Consider the following 20,002-nt stretch of genomic DNA (forward strand, 5'->3'; position numbering starts at 1 on the left):
CAAGCTTCAAGAATCCGTAAAACAAAAATGAGAAAAAAATATACACACAAATGCACTTAATACATKTATATCTCACTTGCTCCAGATTCTGTGTGTATCATGTGTACATTTTATATTCCTTCAGAAAATTAGATTTAGAGGAGGAAGAAATTTTTAYATAAAGTTCAACAAAACAGCTGCCATTAGTCACTTAACATTTTCATTTTTCTGCCTTTCTTAAAAGGCAATGCAATACTGAACCACTGAAATATTCTCTATTCAGCCATSATAAATTTTTGCATCCCCTTTGGATATCATATTTTATAACTATGACAGTTTTTTCTCCCCTTCCCTGCAAAAGGTAGGTACCACTTATTGCCTTTGGGTTTTTTTTATTTTATTAAAATGGGATAAATTGCACATTGTTTAGAAAACATCCCATCCCGTTATTTTTATGGAAATATTATTTTAAATCCCAAAAGGATGCTAATATTTAACAAAAAGCATACGGTTAGCCTGTAAGAATACCAAGTCTGACATGTAATCTAAGGCAAAGACTTATTTCAGTCGTTTCAGAAGAAAAACACGAAACCCCAGCACCTTACCAAACATGCAACAATGGCAACGAGGTTGCAAAGAATTCCAGCCTAACCCTCAATAGTGGCTCCAATTACCATGCTCATAAGAGAAGGAAAAATATTGACAAAATATATCACCATTTTTTTCTGATAAAGTAGTGAACGCTGCTGCAGAAAATCTACAAAGATGTACATCTACAAAGAAAAKCAGATTCCCACTCAAACTTCACTCTTTTCAGTCTTGTTAGACCCCTGCTATATGAAGGGACGAGCTCTCACTCTGCACAGAGACAAGGGAATGAAAAAGGGATGCTAGTATGAGGTTTAACAGCAAATAAATAGATTTGCTGTTATAAATTTCAGTAGAAACATTAGTTAAACTTACTGGGCTTTGTGGTTTTAATATACATTCACCACAAGTCATTTTTCTACAAGCCTTTGGCTCCATCTGCTGACTTTAATATTAAAAATAATTGGKGAGCTTGCAAACTTTCATGCTTTTGGAACACATACAATTGCCTACATTTCTTAAGTGTGGTTCAAAAGGTACAGGTAAATACCCCAAATGCGTGGTCTTGTACATTTGTCAGTTAAAATTACCTTGAAGCAACAACATCCCAGCTCTGAGGAGAGGTACCTGAGTGAGCTTTGGATGCACAGAGGGTAAACAAGGTTTGCTTGGAAGACTGGCTGGAATCAGGTYTAAACAACAGGTAGACATCTGGATGTTTATGCCACAGAATCACCCAACAATTCAGCACAAACCTGAAAAGTGAGAATCTGAGCAAACTAAGAAAAAAAAATCAAAAATCTATAAAACAACCCTGGTGAGAGCTCATCGGAGACATTTGCTCAACACCTGCCTGTGCTGGTTTCAGCTTCTCCCATTTGCAGAGAGATGTCTGCTTCAAAGAAACGAAAGCTTGTTTTATTTATGAACAAATGAARAAAGATAAAAAATAACCCTGCACGTTCAAAAGCACAAATATTTCCCTGTTCCAACTCTGATTTATTTTTCATTATTGCAGAATYCTGATCATTATCAGAGCACTACAARCTCAATCTAGGTAAAATTGCCACATGAAGAATTGCATATGAGAAATGCATCTAATATGCACCTTATATAACAGGGGGAAAATCTTAGTCCCAAAATAAAAGACATTCATAGTACTTCATTGGCCATTTTTTACAGTTAAACAACTAAATCCATCATTAAATCACAGGAGTCTGCTTTATATRAACACTGAGCTCTCGTGGATGCAAATTATTTAATTAGTAACTGGGATAATCRGCCTCTCTGGGAATTGTTTTCCTTTGTGACTTGAACTTTTAGCATCTGCATTAAAAAAATCTAAAAGTCACATTCTCACGACCACCCCMCAAAAAAACCAGAAAACCCCAACACAGTCAGTTTTCAAGACTTGCTGTCTTATCTCTGTGCACTCTGAAAAGTCCTTTCCTGTTATTCTCAGTGTAAGAGACACATTCAGCTCTCAAACCAAATCCTACTTGTTGCAATTGCTGCATATGGAGATTTTTTTGCAACATGCTGTTCTTAGTTTCTTATAAACTTTTTGGAGTCAGTATCTGACTTACAAACACAGGTAAAAACAATACATGGAATAAATTGTATTGGCAAAGGGATTTAAACACAGAATGAAATCTTAACCAGGTTAAAGYTAAGATTAAACAGAATCTGAAACAGACCCTGAAGCCCATCCTTTATCACAAAAAAGSCTCATCTTCACAGTTTTCTAGGAAAAAACCCACAACTCTTCTGAAACAAAAATATAAAAAGCCCTCTTACATATAGCACATACCACAGATACTGTAATTTCTAAAAGTTTTAAAAGAAACTATTAACTGTTTAAAGTGTCTCCTTCAGATTCAAGGCTAAACCTAAGGAATCCACTACTTTCAAAAACTTAAAAGACAGGAATCCAAATTCTGAACAAAGATTACCAATGAATTTTTTAAAGGTCTAAAAAACATCAGGAAGATACAAGACTCATTTCTACCTAGCCACACTCATATAGGTATGGCTCCAATAGGTTTAAAACTATATTTATGCAAATGTTCACACTGGGAAAAATTATCACCATACAATTGAGATTGAGGGAGACACTAACGAAAACTTAAAATATAATCACATTCAAACCTAAATCTAACCTGCAAATTTGATTTTTCATATATAGGAAAACAGCAAGAAAAACTGTGTGTGTACTGTAAAGCACTGCACATAACTACAAAAATTTAAATCACATCAATGCGTTCTCTGTCAAAGTGTATCTAAATCCTGACTCAAATAAAAAGCCCTGGTTGGTGTCAGCATYACTAGATGACACGGAACAAATGAAAGGCAGGATTAAAACTTCACTTCTGAGCTGATCAGAAGGGACCTTGTCCATCAGGGACAACAAAGTCATGTAAAAGAAAAAGCAATAATACAATGTTTGATTTACAGTGCTACACTCACTGTGCCAGAAAACGTGAACGTTATGGATTCAAAATAACATTAACTCAGCCTACTCCTCATTCTGGATAYCTAATGGCATGTTTTTACAACTGTTTGTAATGTACATGTCAGAAGGACTAAGTCTTTCTTGTGAGTCACACTATAACCACAAAACTATGCCTGAGCATTAACTTTYCTTTCTCCCCTACTCCCTTTAAATCTGATGTAAAAACTTGGCCCATTTCTCTTCCTATATATGCACCTTCAACACATTTTGCCAATATTTAATACAACTCTCAGACAAGAATTAGAATCACCCTTATTTAAATAAACAAAATAACAGAACTCACAACCTCCTAAAAATGAAAAAAAATTAAAAACACATACAAACAAGAAAACCAAACGCCACAAATCCACCACAAATGCAATGAACAGAGCTCCAGCCTTCACATTTGTGTTTTTACTACAGAATTACTGTCATTTTAAAAAAATACTGCTTATTTTCCTGCCAAAAACATCCCCTTAAAAATTAGGAAAAAACACCTCTGTGTTTCTGGTAATCCCCCACATCAATTCAGCATRTATGTGTTTCAAAGTGGTAGAGGCTACTGAAGCCACAACTGCCTTCCCTAAACATGTTCTCCTCACTCTTATTATCCCTCTATTCCTAATAGTAAATCTCAARCTGGGAAAAAATTCCCCCCTGCCCTGAAGACTTTAAAATCTCCAAGGACCTCTCCAGAAGTGCAGCCAGAGGCTGCAATCTCAGCTCTGACAACCAGGGATGTGCTGCCTGCACGGATCACACATCTGGARAGTGGACTTAAAAATGGAAGTTCAACAACCTCCACAGAAAGGATGAGTAGGCAGAAAAACTGAAGATGAAAACAAAGCAAAGACAAGTGAAAGGAAAGATCTAGAAAAAAAAAATTGTACTACAAAAGTGCTTGACCACAAGTATTTTAGAACTTTTGACTAATCTGTTAGCACTTGCCGCAAGAACGAAAAGCAGACACAGATTTCTACCAACCTAGGAATTTTCCAMCGTTTTCCCACTATTTAGGCAAATACATGCCTGAAAAATATTAACACATCAGAATAAATTATGTTGAACTTCAATCTTATGGAACATCTCAGACTCACCAGAGGTCTCCGAACAAGTTGGGGCTTTGCTCTGTATTACTGTGTTGGAGAACTTTCTCCACCTCCACCCACAAGAGATTAAAGACCTACCCTGGGGTGAAGATATCTAATAACCTCCTCTGGAGCCCAAACAATCAAGCAACCTTTGACAAGACTGGAAAGAAGCATTAATATGAAGGTCCTTKCCACCTTAATACACTTTGTACACACAGCTACTTTCCCCCAAACAAGAGTATCATGTCAACAACAGAAAAGGAACATTTGAAACAGAAACACATGTTGTATAAAACATTATTCCTGTTCAATCACCATTTGACTCCAACTCTGTCCTAAAACTGAATGCAAAATAGTTTACAGTGGGATTTATTGCTTTCTTTTAATTTTACAAAGATTTGCAATTAGACAAAAGCAGCTGGTGTTGCTCTGTGCTGACTCAAGGGCCAAACTGGACATCAATTTTAGTCTTATAGAGCATTTATTCCAATCCTTTAGTATAAATACATCTTTTCAAGCTTCCCTTCTTTTCTGTGGTTTTATTTTGAGTGTTTGTGGTGTACCTGCATATTCCTCACTCCCTCAAGACTTCAAATTATTGCCAGCTTATCTCCACAAGGAGGATTGATGTCTTCAACTAGGCAAGAAAATACCACATGAATAATACCCATAGTTCAAAAATTAACTGAYTCATAACAGTAGATATTTTTTTCCCTAAGCCACCATTGAACTTTTTGCAGTTCTATGTACGAGGTGCTGCATTATCASACAAAAACCTTCTCTAGGGATGCTTAGCATATTGAAATTCATGATATAATCATTATAATACTAAGAAAAAGCAACTACAACACAGTAATTGAAATGAAGAAAACAAGTTAGATGAATACCAAGAAAAGAGATGAAAAACTTCTAGACATTCTGAAGCCCCACACAGAACTTACATGACAAACAAATTTCTGAATTGTTTTCCATACCTCTGTCCCTTTTCTTTTGAAGAAGGAACCTTGACAGCTGTATATATACACCAAGCTAATTTATTCCAATGAGTTCATCTGTTCTMATGGCTGATTTCTGCCACCTATATTGCACAAGGATAAAGGCCACCTCTGCCATTCTTTTGCAGAATCTATTACATACCCTATACACGTATATTGAGAGAATATATCTTACATACAGGTTGCCTAGAGAGAAAGAGCTCAACTATTAAATCTAACTTTCACAAAGACCTGACAGTTTTTAAGGCTACAATTTTAATATTTAAAAATGTATTAGCTACAGAGGCTCTTTAAAAGGCTATTTGACCTTTCCTTCCTATTTCTAAAGTGTGAAATGTTTATTCTTGATTATTTATTCATTAGAGGAGAAAGAAAGAGAAGCCAATTTTATGTCGTATGCTTTGAAGCTAATCTTTACTCCCATGAAGAGTCTGGGAGTTTGTAGCTTTCATTTCAGACAGCTGCAAATGAAAATCTGTATCTAGGCATTCRTATCATGTTCATCACAGTACTTATCTGGGCAGCTAAACTAATTATATCATTCCAGCTGATACTGTAAATATTGGCTCTCTCTAGTATTAACTTTTCCAATTCAAGCTGCACCAGCTATTATAACATGAAGTTATGGGAATACTTCGGTGAAGAGATGCAKCTTACATTTCGTTTCAACAATACATGTTATTGTCACAGGCATATGATGACAGATTCAGGTGATGAGCTGAATAAACATTTAAAAAGCAAAGTAAATTCTCATGTAATTTTCATAGCAGTATCAAAGAACAAAATGTAGAGAGTTTTGTAAGTGAAGCCATSTCAAACACACCGTACAAGGCATGAAATCCAGAGGACTTGTTACAGCAATACTTCAAGAAAGTATTCTGGTAATAAAATAAATACAGATTTCTGGGCACTTATTTACTACTCCATTTTCTTCTGTCTCTTGGTCAAATTATTTTCAGCAACAATGGTTAGGCAGTATTTTCAATACCCAATCCTTTTTTTGCTAGTGGCCAGAAGTGAGYAGAACTTCATAACATACAGACCCCAGCTTAGTTAGTGTGGCACTTGCTGAGCTGTTCTGCTTCTAAAAGCCTCATCAAATGAGGAATTATACTTTACATGGATGACCAAGGAAGAAGAAAAAGTGACATTCCCTTCCTTCATTCTGGTTACTGAAATTYTGCCAAAGCCTCCAGCACTTGAATTTAAATATTTAAAACATGAGAGTTGCTCTYTGCCCTAACTAAGCCTTCTCATAAGGTTACATTCCCAGCAGGAATGCCATGTGGAGGCTGTGTTCACCACACAGGAGGGTCACCTTCCCAATTACTATTCAAGCATCCCACTAAGATTCCTGCTCAAACCGTTTGTGTACGTGCATGTGGGTCAGCTCTCAATTGAACTGCATTGAGACAATTCTACCTGATAAATTAAAAGAAATTAAAATGAAGGTTATGATCTGGCAGCAGCCATACTTAAGCAAACAAGTTATGCAAACACAATCCAGCCACCCTTTGCTTTGAGGAGTTACCATAGTTAAAACAAGAAGGCATTTTGATCAAACTTGTGATTACTACAGCTAAAAACTTAGTTTCAAACGGATCTTGAGCTCTAGAGTACATTAACACAAGAACAAGAGTACATTGAACCCTGCAGCTGCAATGGTTCAATAGGAAAGATGCTACCTACTAAGTCTCAGGATAACATGTGCCTTTTTGTTCACCTGCATTCCAATCACGGCTCAAAATTGAGAGAGCAGATGAGAAAATGGAGAAAGAAAAAGTTTCTTCAATCTGTGGTATAAGCAGAAAAGATCAATCACTTTGAAGAGCAAACGGTGAAACTGGAAAAGAAGCTAGAAATGGAGGAAAAGGGACAGGCAGGAGAACAAGAGTGAGCAGATAAAAAAAAAATCCAGCTATCCAGAGTAAACTTAACAGTTCATTAGATGTTTGGTTTTCTTTTCAACCTTGTTTTGGGAGTACCAAAGCTGCATATTTGTTTATCCTCATGTATTGCCATACCAGGGTCAATTTGCTCACTAGTGTAGCATACAGGAACACAGTCCATTTCTCCATTTGTGGCACACTTGTGCACTGGGATATAGAGGCTCCACCATCAGATCCAGCAACCCAGCACGTTGGCAATTCCAAAAGAGCAACAGAACACTGAGCATGAGAACCTACATGTGGATGTCACCTCTGCCAGCAGCCTCCAGGAGTCTGGGGAGGACACTAATGTGACRTGGTGGGGAGAATGCCTACATACATGGGGTAGCACATGCTGTCTGTCACTAATGGAACTATCACAGTTCAGTGCCAAAATCAACCTCAGAACAACTCTGCCTCTATCATTTTCCTGTCAGTACAATTGYTTCTTCTTCTTCAGCTCAGTTTCTTTCCCACCTTGTACTTCTGTCACAACTTACTTTGGCTTTTCCAACAGTTCTCATGGGACAAAATGTTTACTGAAATCTTGACAGAAAACATRTAACTTTATGTATCTAAGAAAATCAGTCATTATATCAAAGTGTGACATTCATATCACACAGTATTTTGTTCTACTCAGAGTTGAGATCATCTTGCACTATTTTTTCATTCTCAACCCCACTGAAGAGCATACTAATTCTTAGGCAGTAACAGCTCTCTGCCATAACAATTAAGGCAAAATTATCTGCATGGCAATGGCACAAAAAGCACACTCTAAATTAATCTCACATATTAACCACTACCAGTCAGCATTGCAGATAACCTGCACAAGCAAGCAGTGCCAAGAAATACTGCACAAGTTAAGTCTACCTTGGAGAGCAGTATTGTTTCCAGCACAACACGTCCACTTGGAGCCTTGATCTCAACAGTTATTTCAAGATGATTTAAATGGATAGAAGCAATGCASAAGTTACAAATCTCTTCCTTTTCAGACTCACTGCAGGAAAAAATCTCGTATGCTTTGCCTTTTAATGGATGAGAAAAATTACCCAGTCTTGTACCCCAGTTGTCTCTATGTGGCAGRGTACACCTAGATCTCCGTGAGAAGCTGCAGATGAATTTCAGTATTTGAAGAGTTAATTGGCCAGCACTGACTAGGCCACTTTTCTGCCTGCAGAGATCACATTAGACACACAAGCTCCAAAAATACAGTGTATGGTTTGGATTAGCACACTGCTCAGGTTGGCTGCTCTCCCCTGGCTTCCTTCCCTTCTGCTCTGACCAAGTAGAAAAAAATTAAAAGCCCCATGATATATATCAATATCCCTTTCTATTRTGTATTATCCCTGGTCCTGAATAAAACAAACCTTAATGCACAAAGTCCTTTATCTTGCTCCCTCACTTCACTGTACCTACATGATACTCAATAAAAAACTGCAAGTGATATGAACTAAACATTGTACTTCAGTAACAGGTAGTGAATGAATAGCAACATACAAATCTCACCTTGAACATTTTTATTCCTGGGTTGTTTTTTTTTTGAATGTCTAAAGTTAAATACAATTTTTAATGTTTTTTTAATACAAACTTAAAATGGATTTTGTGCTTCACAGTCTTGAGGTTTTGTTGGATTTTTTTTTTTGTTTGAGGGCTTAGTGTTGGTTTGATTTTTTTAAAATGTGAACTAAAACAGAAATAAAAAACAAAACCAAAAAAAAACCACACAGTAAAAAGTTACAAAACCATACTCGAAAATGAGGGAACTGATSTTCAGAAAGAGCTCAGCATCTGCTACTCTTATTCTCTTAAGAGATCRAGCCAAAAAGATTTGAGAAGTTTTACTGCCAGATCTAAATTTCATTCCACAGGCACTGGATCAGGTCTTTAATCCTTTACTTAACCACAAAGAACTGTGCTGAGGAGTTTAGTTCTTCCAAAACAACTGATAATATCCTAAATGCTGAAAGCAGAGTACTTCCCAGTATAAGCCAAATCCTGCATGTTTTGCTTTAAAGTAATGCCACAGCAGATGCAAAACCAGTAGGCTTCACAGTGGTGTTTTCTAGGAAAGAAGACAATCTCCAAAAAAAACACAACCCATGCTTTAGAAGCAGCAGACAAATAAAAAACCAGTTTAATTCTTGTACKGAATTAAACCGCATGTATAACATTATGTTTATACATTTAATTTATTGCTTTAGGATTTAAGGTTCTTGCATTTTTGCACCCACATCTTTTAATGTGGGTGCAATGAACCCATGAAGTGCCATGCACCATGAAGTAAGTGCCTTTTCACAATTTTAGCAGCTACATTTAGTGATTTTYCCCCAAACCAATTCTCTGAACTGCTCTTCTTCACAGCATTTCAATGCAAAGAATATGTTCAAGGCAAACAAAACTCCCCTCCCAGCAGAGGAACTGTTGCATTTTAAGGGCTGTTTATGTCAGTATTGGGCAAAAAAAAAACCCAAGCAGCATAGGAAGAAAGAGATGTAGAAACAATATTCAGACAYACTCTCAGAAAATTCAACAAGGGTTCTCTCTAGTCGCAGTGCAAAAAGAAATCAGCATGAACTGCAATTTGGAAGGGGCATATTACGAGGCCCAAAGAGCTCAAAATGGTAAAAATAAAAAACTTCTTTAGGATTGCACCATCAAAGTCTACATAGAAATATCTTTGGGATCCAATTCAGTGGGGCTTGATCCAAATTCATTTTTTGAGATTTAAATGTCCTCTGACAAGGCTTAACTGTGCAACTCTGATTGTGCAAAAGTCCTTAAGTAAACTCAAGTTAATTCTTACTCCACATATATACTAAAGCTCACTAATTAGAGGCCTTGGGACATCAGACAGACTGAAATATTCATATGGACAAAAGCAGATCTCTGTTACAATTTTAATAGCTACAATGGTTTGAAGGAAATAGTCTTGCAAATACTATTTGAGTTATTCTRTTGGACAGTGGAGAATATTTTTTGTTGTATGATCCATAAAAGCTACAGAATGTTTGCCAAAATGTAGACCAAAGTTATCTAGCCAACAAAAAAAAGCTTTGAATAAAATATCTCTTTTCATATGGTGAAAGTGTATGAAGCCATGAGGCTTCTCAGTATCACACCTACAAAATGATGCTTCTTGAAAGTTCATAAAGTTAATATAATCTGACAGTCAATAGATCCTTGCCAAGACAGAACCACTACTTGTTTAAACCAACACTCTCATTTACTAGGAGATTTGACTGGATAAACAGAAGCAAGTTTCTCACATTTTTCATATCTGAGTCTCACATGACCTTTTGAAAGTTCACCAGAGCACTGAAACAATCCATATGACTGTTCTCCAGATACGAGGGGAGCATTTCATAAATGTGCTCACAACTTTGGAGACTGAGATGCTCCACACTAATAATGGCAATTGGCTACTTCCAGCTGCCAGGATGGTCAAGGTTGAAGCCAGTAAGAATATTTCTCTTTCCCTCTAATGAGATTTATTACACAAGAAACAACCTTCTACCATACAACAACAGATGTGTTATTCAGATTCAGCACAGAACAAGAATCCCCACATGATACTCTAGAGAAAAACATGAATGCAAATACTCAGCCTTCAAGACACTCAGCTTCTGACACACATGGTACAAATGGCAGCACACTGGACTTTACAGAATCTCCAACTCAGTTATTACCTCCATCAGCTGCYCAGTTTGCATCAGCTTGCTCCAGCATTTGTCAGCAATTCATTATACAGGACAGACAGGAATCTGACTATAAGACAAAGAAAAGTTTCTGCTTCTTAAAATTTCTGAAATAGAGCCCAACAGTGGTCTTTGTACTCGGCTGACACACTCGTGCTTTGGCTCTCGTATATCCACAGTCCCTGATCACGGGAAAGGCAATGCTGAGTGGACACTTCCAGGATGACCAGACCYATGAGCTGTGTACATCTATCTCTGCCTCCTCCCCCAATTCAGACTTGACCTCTTCTATGATCTTTCACAAGATCAGAGGGAGTGATTCTTATTAACCAAACTGGARCATTTTGTGCCCTAAAACATCTTTAGATGATATTTTAATACACTTTAGTTTTACCCAATCTTCCAGTATTTCTAATGTGCTTGCAACTGTGAAATCCAAAGCTAGAATCACTCTGATTTCCCCCTTCACCTGGATAATGAAGGCAAAAGATACCTTTCCCMTACTGAAAACACTTCCTTTTTCAGTTATGTATGCTATAAAAAGACCCAGCAGCACTAGAGTTTAACATTCATCCTCACTTAAACTAAAATCCCTAAAAAACACATACTTTGAATATCAATAAAATAAAAACCTCAGTAAAACAAAATGAAACTAAATTGCAAAAAATCCTTATTATTCGAACTCCAGTAACTTTTCTAAAGCTGAATTCAAGTGTCACAAGTTGTTACAGTTTATAAACTCAAACACTATAGATATTGCAAGACTACTGAAATCATCTTAAAKGACATTCAGAATTCTGCCAATGCTGTTTTTCCTGCAGAAATCCCAGGTTTGTGCTCTTCAAGGTGGATTTCAAGTGCCAAGCAGCAAGCAGTAGTTACKCAATTGGATAGTGAACTGTTTGCTGTGTCAAAGCTTTTTGCCAAACACATATATATAATTTTTCTTTTCTCTATATGGATAATCAACCCCAGATGGCAATTTACATAGGCAAAGCATAAAGGAATCCATGCACTGCTGGTGCTCTCAGCCTCAATCAGAGYAAGCATGGGCGTTTGAGAATGTCACTGTTTATTTTTAATTGCTGTGTCCCTCCTTTGTGCAGGTTCAAGCGGTCAAAGATGTCGAAGTCCATTAGCAGAACTGGAAGGTGATTCCACTTCATTTGGTGAGAGGGTTCTTCAAATTTAAAAAAAGCAGCTGGYTTGTAATGTCCCTAAATGCCCAGCGGGTACCAGCTGTCAATCTCAGTTACCATTGGGTCAGGGCAAAAAAAGGTCAGAGAGAGTCATAAACCACAACGTGTTGTGAAATGTGCTTCCTCTGTTACCTTGTAGGCCTGAGAAAGGTTTGACCTTTTATAGGTATCCTAACCCAGCTCTGCATGATGCTGGCAGGGGTAAGTACAACACACAGCTCCAGCTTACAAACATTGCTTCCTTCTAGYGTGCCTTGGTTTCCATACCTGCGTGATACGAAGGTGAACCTCCACAAATTGCTAGTGCCAAACCACAAAACTCTGCCCACTGCTGTCATCACTCAGAGGCAGGGACACATCTTCAACACAGCAGTGGAAGGTTTAATTCATTAAYAGTAACTGGAAAAATTACTAAAACTCTAAGGGAAGTTGTTGGCATAAGAGCCAAGTGATCTGGCTTTTCTTTGCACATAACCTGTTTATCTCTGAAGCTGACCTGTCATTTCAGGTCCCACTGTCCTAGTCACTTGGGAAGAAAGCATCTTTTAAAGTCACTAAATAGTGTTCTCCACTGTCCTTTTAAACACCCATTTACAAGYTATTMCCTAYATTTTTGTCATTTCCTCCATAYGGATTCTCAAAAAAGCAGACTTATWCCTCARCSTATTTCTTCAAAACATTCTTGGACTGTACATGAAAAGCAGAATAGTTATTCTAGATATAATCTAGTGATGCATTCTTTCTTTGCAAGAAATAATTACTCTGCCCTGTCTCCCCCATCTGCTGGAGMACAAAAATGACAGGAAATGCTGTGCCAAAAAGAAAGCAGTGAACTCCTTATGCAAGGCCCTGTTTGGGCAGCAGCCATCTCACACTTCTTACCCCTTTCTTTGGACCCCAAGCACAGGCAGGCCCGGGAGAGAGAAGAGGACACGACAGAAAAAGGAGAGAACACTGGCAAGTGGAAACCAGGGGAGGCTGAAGGTAGAGCTACAATCCCTGCAAAAATATTCCCTRCAGGAATTGAAAGCATGGCTCCCAAAAAAGGCTGTAAGTAAAAATATAGTCAGTGACAAATTCCCCTGGGGAAGCAGAAATGATGGAGTATATACCATACAAATGACTTCTCTGCAAAGGACAATACGATATAAACTAGACAGCCACAGATACCACTGAGAAGGCTGGCAAAAAATGAATTGTCAGCTATCAGCCAAATACTTCAGGTGAAATCAGAAAGCCTCACTTAGTCCTTCACTTGTCCAAACAGTAGAGTCAAAAACGAGAACACAGCATGTTCACTCCATGGAAGAGTAAGATCCTAACAGTAAAATGACTTGAAGGTAACACTGACAGCATCAAAAGAGTCCCATCCAGGCTTGTTAGGCCAAAACCTGCCCACCCACAGAACGTAACCAGCTGGGTCCACTTTTAAGTGGTAGATGCAAAATATTCAAGTCTTGACTCATTTTTGGCAATTGACACTAAGGGAAAATCAGCACAGTGCAAATCAGCATCTGTGAATTAGATTTCACATGTTCCAAGCATAAAGTCACTTTGTTTTCTTTTAAAGGACGAATATGTTTTAAGGAAATTAAATAGTAACAACAGTTGAGCAGTTCAAAGGCCAYTGAAAGGTCTCTTTGACTTTCTAAAGGCTCTCTGAAGAGCCCAATGGCAGCAAGCCACCTACTGCATCCCTGCAGTTCTCTCASAATATGCTGACACCAATTAAAGCCTCAGCAAACAAAGAGAATGTGCAYCAAGCACTTCAATGCCCTCTTCTTGTCATTTCCTTTGCTTTCARACATTTCTGGTAACTTACCTACCTGCATTCTTTTGCAAACCTTCTCATTGCAGCAGTCTCAAATAAAAGTAACCTCTGTCAAACCTTGTTTAGTCCTTGGGCACATCCCATCTTGGAAACATGCCCACCTTGCTTTTCTGAATTTCAAARCCTAACATGCTAATCTAGTTCAGTCTTCTCTTCATCCAACTAAATTATTGAGCAGGTAACTTTACTGACTGCCTTATTTAAAAATCATTGTGCATTTTCTTGTTATAAACTGGATTATAATAGAGTACAAAAAATAAAAATTTGAAATAATTGAATAATTTCAAATGGGAAGAGAACACACTCTTCTTTGTTGAGTATCTCTTTCTACCAGGAAAATCAGGAGGAATGAAAATGAGAGACTCACCTTCAGGGCAGGAATCTCYACATTGTCACCAAGGCTAACAGAGCCAGAAAGAATAGTCCCTGTCATCACTGTGCCTTGACCCTTGATAGAGAAACAGTGGTCAACTGCCATAAGGAAGTGTCCCGAGGGGTCTCTTGATGGCAGGTAAGCCTGAGACTTCAAGACCTGAAAAAAAAGATAAAAGCAGCACCATGCCTGGGTGAAAAGTCATGACAGCGACACAGCAAAAGGCAGGCAAGCGGATGATTGATTGAACAAGCTTGCAATTTTACTGATTTCAGGCATCTCCCAATGAGCTTAGAACTCACCAATGTCAAATTAACTGTGTGTGCCATAGAGGAGATGCACACTTGCAGCAGGAACGTTCGATTTTCTGCCTTAGAAAGATTTGGTGCTGCACATTTAGCTTGGTTAGCAAAACCTCACTGGAGATAAAGTTGCTGCCAAACTCAATATAAACACTGCAGCAAAGCAAAGAGAAAAAAAAGTAACTGTACGTGTGTCATCTCCCCCCTTTCCCCCCTCCCTCAAAAGTACAATTTTACAGTGCATTTTGCTACTTCAGCTTTTTTGGATTTTGTGAAAATGAACTTATATACAGATATTAGTGCCCCATAAAGCCCATCTCTGCCTCCCTCTCAGATACACTATAATACTGGGTTAAGTTTTCAAAGTCAACTTCCCCTTCAGATTTCTGTYTACACTTCTGGAAGGATTAATTCACTAAGAAAAACTACATAAGGACCATTTTCTAGAGAAATTGTGAGTTTACCATTTTTCTTTTGTTGGCAAATACTATGCTTCTTAAAATATATCATCAGACATAAGATTTTAATTATAGAAAGGCAGTCGTACCAAACAGCGCTTCAAAGGAACTGGTTCACTCCTGTCTCAAATCACTTTTTGATTTCTGTCATACCACCTGCATMTACACTTGGTATTGCCTTTAATGTCTGTTTTTAAGGTCAAAAACTGCAGCTTGAGCCCAAGTTGTAATGGTAGAACAAGGAGAGTCTCTTATGAAGGACAGAAGGGATAATAGCTTGAAGTTCAATGGCAGGGTTCACATGCCAGCTCTTCTAATATTGTCTCAGTTGACAGAACTGATGCAATGGGTGTTTGCTTCAAAGGTTTTAACCCCGGGAAACATCCCAGTAAATCTACCAGGAAGCAGATGAAGGCAGAAGTAATCACTTGAATATCTCCTTGTCTCTAAAAACTGCTGTGGGCAGATTGGYTCTGGGTAAATCTAGTCTGAGGCCATACTACATCCATCCCTGTGCCCATCYTGAGTCACAGGAGCCTGGCAGGTGACACAGTGTTCAGCACTGTGGAATATCCTTGTCTTTATACAAGCCTGGCTGCCCTGGGCCACACATCCCTAGATTTTTTGATSATGGATGCTGCACCTTAACTTCAGCAATTTAGAAGTACTTTAAACTTGGCAGCATCCAAATCAGAATTTGACAAGTTCTTAAAGAAGGRTACCTTTGTTTTGGGATGATTTTTCTGCTGTCTGAAATAACAGTGGAATCCCTSCAGGGCAAAGATGTTCCTTTCCCTRAGCTAATTACAGAAAGGGTGACAAGTCTATTGCAAGCTACAAACTGTTCTCAGTTATTTTAACTGTTCTGCCCTTCACAGGATAAACTTCATGCCACGGAACTAAGTGTTTTGAACATCTGAGAATGGATGCTTTCATGTTATTATGTTCTTCAGGAAGTACCTCAATTAATTCAGAGACACCCAAYGGATTCTCAGACTCTGGGGCTTCTGGTCCACCAGGCTTTGCTGCAACAGCAACAATAGGACATCCAGAGAACCTGAAAGAGAGAAATACTTTCACAATTAGACCACAGATCTTCTACATGTGTCAGTATAAAGAACTTCCAGGCTCATCTGAAGGCTAGGAAACTCCCTCAAATTCCAATTTATCTGCTCATCCCACAATGTGAGTAACTGACAATGTCTTCATGAATTACCAGCAGATCAGCACTACTGGACTTCTCTRGGAAAGCTTCAATCCTGTTCCACACGAGCTACTGATTCAATGCTTTAACAGTCAAATGCAAGATTCAGTTTATTTCAGAAGCAAATGTCTGYTGTTACACAGTCTTAATGCAGTGGTTTGCATCCAAAGTCTTTTTACCTGGAGACTAGCGCATTTTTAACTTTCATTAAAACAATTAATAATTCTAACTGTAAAGTCATAACCTTCAAAACATGAGCCAAATGCAAGATGCCACATGATGCCTACCTGAGTCTGCAAGATCTATAGACAACAGAAAGATCTAAATCTACTGAAATTAAAGTCTGCAAAACTCACAAATCTCAAACATGCAAAGGTTCAGAGAGGAGCAGTACTGCCAGCTGACCTCAGCTTACCTTTTATCCTACAATCTGTTTTATTCTTCAAGCCCTGAAATTACAGCAGCTCTTTTTTTTTTCAGAAATTCAGCCAGCAGACTTAACTTTTGCTCTCTAGAATACAACCTTATATTTGTTATTGCATTTTTGCAAAAATCAGAATTAACCACATAAAACATATATTGAAGTATTGGAATAATAATAATTACACCAAAAAAACGATTGGTTCTCATAGGTACTTAATTCTTATACAACAGATTCAGACCAAAATTAATTACCATTGTCATCCTCTGGACACCCACACCACACTGATTTTCCCTCAGAAAGGGGGCAAACTGGAGCAAAGAGATAATGCCTTGCTAAAAAAAGAGATGTTAAGTTCTGTAAGGGCACCTCACTTAGTGACCCAGCAGTAACCAGGCACACAAGGTATTTTCTTTGTTTACATGCCATAAGCCTAAGGCATCTAAGGGCAAAGGGTAAGAAAAATGTGCACTGAAGAAAATTCCCATGATTAACCATAAAACTTTTGSAAATGTATTTTAATACAAGTATTTCAGGGCACTGTATTGCAATAAACAGAAATTCATGCTGAACCAGATGCTTTGCTCCTCTTCCCATACACCAGAACAAACTGAAGTAATCGTATACTGTGTTTGGAGGCACTTCTGAACATTATCCAGCCCTATTGAAACTCCATCACACCAAATTTCTCTCAGCTGAATTTAGATCCTCCTGGACAAATGGAAAAGCTCACATGTGCAAAAAAAATACAAAAAATAGAAATTCCATTCATAGAGACACAGCTTGCTTTTAGTTTTGGTATCAATTCACACAAAACCAAGTTTTGATTAGATAAATTTACAAGTATCAAACTATTCAAATATATAACAGTTACTTTCCTCTGCCTWTTTTTTTTTTTTTCTTTCCATTGAATTTCCTGCCAACACTACAATAATTTCCCCAGCATTGGTGGCAACATCTACTCTACAACTGTAACAGCCTTCAGCTTTGCTTACTGCTATGGAATTGCACATGTGTGTGTGTAGTAAAAATAGAACAACTATTTCAAAATAAACAAAACAAACTTGTTGCTATGTGTTTGAGGTTAGAGGCAACTGTCAAATGGGTCTCAGCACACATCCTGCAAATAAGAATAGTTTACAAATAGATAATAATTTAAAAACCATGCATTTGGAGATTCAAAGTCAAGCGGGAAAGAGGCTGTTGGGAAGCTCCACATGCCCAAGACACAACAGGACAAGCATTCTGCAATCACACCCAGGTCTGCATTGCTTTAAAAGTGCCATCAAGCATAGGCTGCACATGCAGAAACTGATTTTTGGTTCTCTCTTATCTGCATTCTAAATCCTGTTCCTTAGATTCTTCAACTGAGAATGTGACACAACAGTTACATCCCCTTATATCCCTAAGCAAATCAATGCTGTGCTGCAGTTTCTGTAATCACTAAATAAATATTGTGTGTATATTGTAACTTCCCACTTCAAAACAGCCACATTTCCAATCATGAATTTCCCTGYACTTCACTCTTTACATACGTCAACTAACGTCTCTAAACAGGGCTGACATATACTGTGCCAGCCTGAGCCACATGACATTATATAAACTTCCATCTCTCTGCTTTCCCTAGTTGAGGCAATCACATTTGTCATCCTCAATCAGGGAAAATTCCCAACACTTTCTTTTTCTCTGGAGTGAAACAGACTTGACAAAGACTTTAACAAAAGTTGAAAGCCTATAAGCTAAAAAAACAAACAAACAAACAAAACAAAAAAAAGAAAAAAAAAGAAAGAGAAAAAACACCCACCATAAACAAACAAGAAGAAAACAAAAAAAAACCCCACCACCAACAAAAACATCCAGGAAACACCCAGCCCCACAACAAACAAAACCAACCAAATACACACCAAATCATTCTTCACCTGGATATTCTGGCTCTGTATTATGCTATCTGAACTCCAAGCAGCTCTTCAATCTGAAAAGCTTATAGSAAAATATTTCTCTACACATAATACTTACAAATGTGAATTTGGAACTGCACCTGAGTTCAAACTCTCATCATTTTTGCTAGCTGTGCCAGTTTATTTAGAAGCACACCAGAAGGGAAATGTTGGTATTTCTGTTAAACACTTTGTCACAAGTTACCTGTTAATATTATTGTTCACTTACTTGGTATTTTCCAAGGTCTTCTGCATTTTCTTAGTCATCTTCTCAATGGCACTTTGTCTCTTCCCCTCTGGAAGGAGATCTATTTTGTTCAGAACTACCACCATCTTCTGGCAGGCAATTTGCCCAATTACCAAGCACTCTGCTGACTGCGTCTGCATCCCTTTTGTCACATCTATTACAAGCATCATTAAATCGATAATCTGGGCACCTGGAAGAGAACTCACMGTCAGTATTGCCACAGCATAAAAAGATTAAGGATCATTTTCACAAACAGTTTCCATTAAAAGATGTCAGCATATGTACAAATGCCCAGAAAGACAAACAAGACACAAAGTAAGCACTGAATGCCACAGCTCTTCTGAAATTAAGACCTCAGGAATTTAAACTATTATTGGCTACCATCAGGTCATAACTACCACGGAAGAATGTGATAGTTCAAGTCTAAGGCTGTTATCAACTGCATTTAAAAAAATACCAAGAAGATTAAGCTTGCAGCAACACAGCATGACATTTGCCTCAATTAAAAACTATAATCTAAGAACCAAGCAAGAATCTGATACAGCCAAAGAAAAACACAGGAACACTGCAGAGTTGAACACTCAGAGCAACCACAACAGGAGCCAACCATATACCCATAATGACATCCACRAGCCTCAGTCCCTACCTGCTTCCCACCCTTATTCTTTCCAAGYCCAAWATTTGATRAAAGTGACAGCAGYGATCACCACCACACACAGGTTTATYCCAAGYCTAAAGGAATTGCTACAGTCCCTCAACATGAGGAAGAGACAAAACCTGCAGTACATCATCATTCACTCCCAATTCAGATCCACATAACCTGAACATGTAATTTCAAACACAGGAACAGAGATCTGATTTCCAGATCTCTTCATGGAAAAGCTCCTAAAATTCAGGCTGAAGTTACCTATCACACTTACAGATTATCTTTATTTTTCCAAGTATTGTTGCCATGAACCCTCAATCTTTTGATTGAAGCAACCTGAATTTCATGGATTTAAATTGGTTTGCAAGGAAGCTTTTGATGAACTTCAGGCCTTCCACTAATTACATTCAGAATTTCCTTGTTTCATTTGAGGTAACTGAAATACTCTGAATACCAAAATACAAAAGTACAACAGATTTATATGTTGAGAAAATTTAAACACRAAAGAAAACAAAATTTAAAGCTGAACTACCAGAAAGTCATATGCCAAAAAAGTACATTTTGAAAGATCATAAAAGCTAGAAGTCATGTMAAATTCCAGCATTCTGAACTTAAGT

The 20,002-nt window shown here is 37.8% G+C and overlaps 1 protein-coding gene across 3 annotated transcripts in view; it reads right to left on the minus strand.

The window, feature by feature from the left end:
* Nucleotides 1-20,002, minus strand: part of EEFSEC (eukaryotic elongation factor, selenocysteine-tRNA specific) — a 120,086-nt gene that overhangs the window by 67,989 nt on the left and 32,095 nt on the right. For all 3 annotated transcript variants that reach the window (XM_057390241.1, XM_057390242.1, XM_057390243.1), the window contains exons 2-4: nt 18,722-18,929; nt 15,891-15,987; nt 14,165-14,329 (exon numbers count right to left, since the gene is read on the minus strand). In XM_057390241.1, the coding sequence (XP_057246224.1) occupies nt 14,165-14,329; nt 15,891-15,987; nt 18,722-18,929 (470 nt within the window). The remainder of the gene's footprint in view (nt 1-14,164; nt 14,330-15,890; nt 15,988-18,721; nt 18,930-20,002) is intronic.

This window comes from Malurus melanocephalus, unplaced genomic scaffold, assembly GCF_030028575.1.
Source record: "Malurus melanocephalus ecotype Western Australia unplaced genomic scaffold, MMel_1.1 scaffold_24, whole genome shotgun sequence".
Classification (NCBI taxonomy): domain Eukaryota; kingdom Metazoa; phylum Chordata; class Aves; order Passeriformes; family Maluridae; genus Malurus; species Malurus melanocephalus.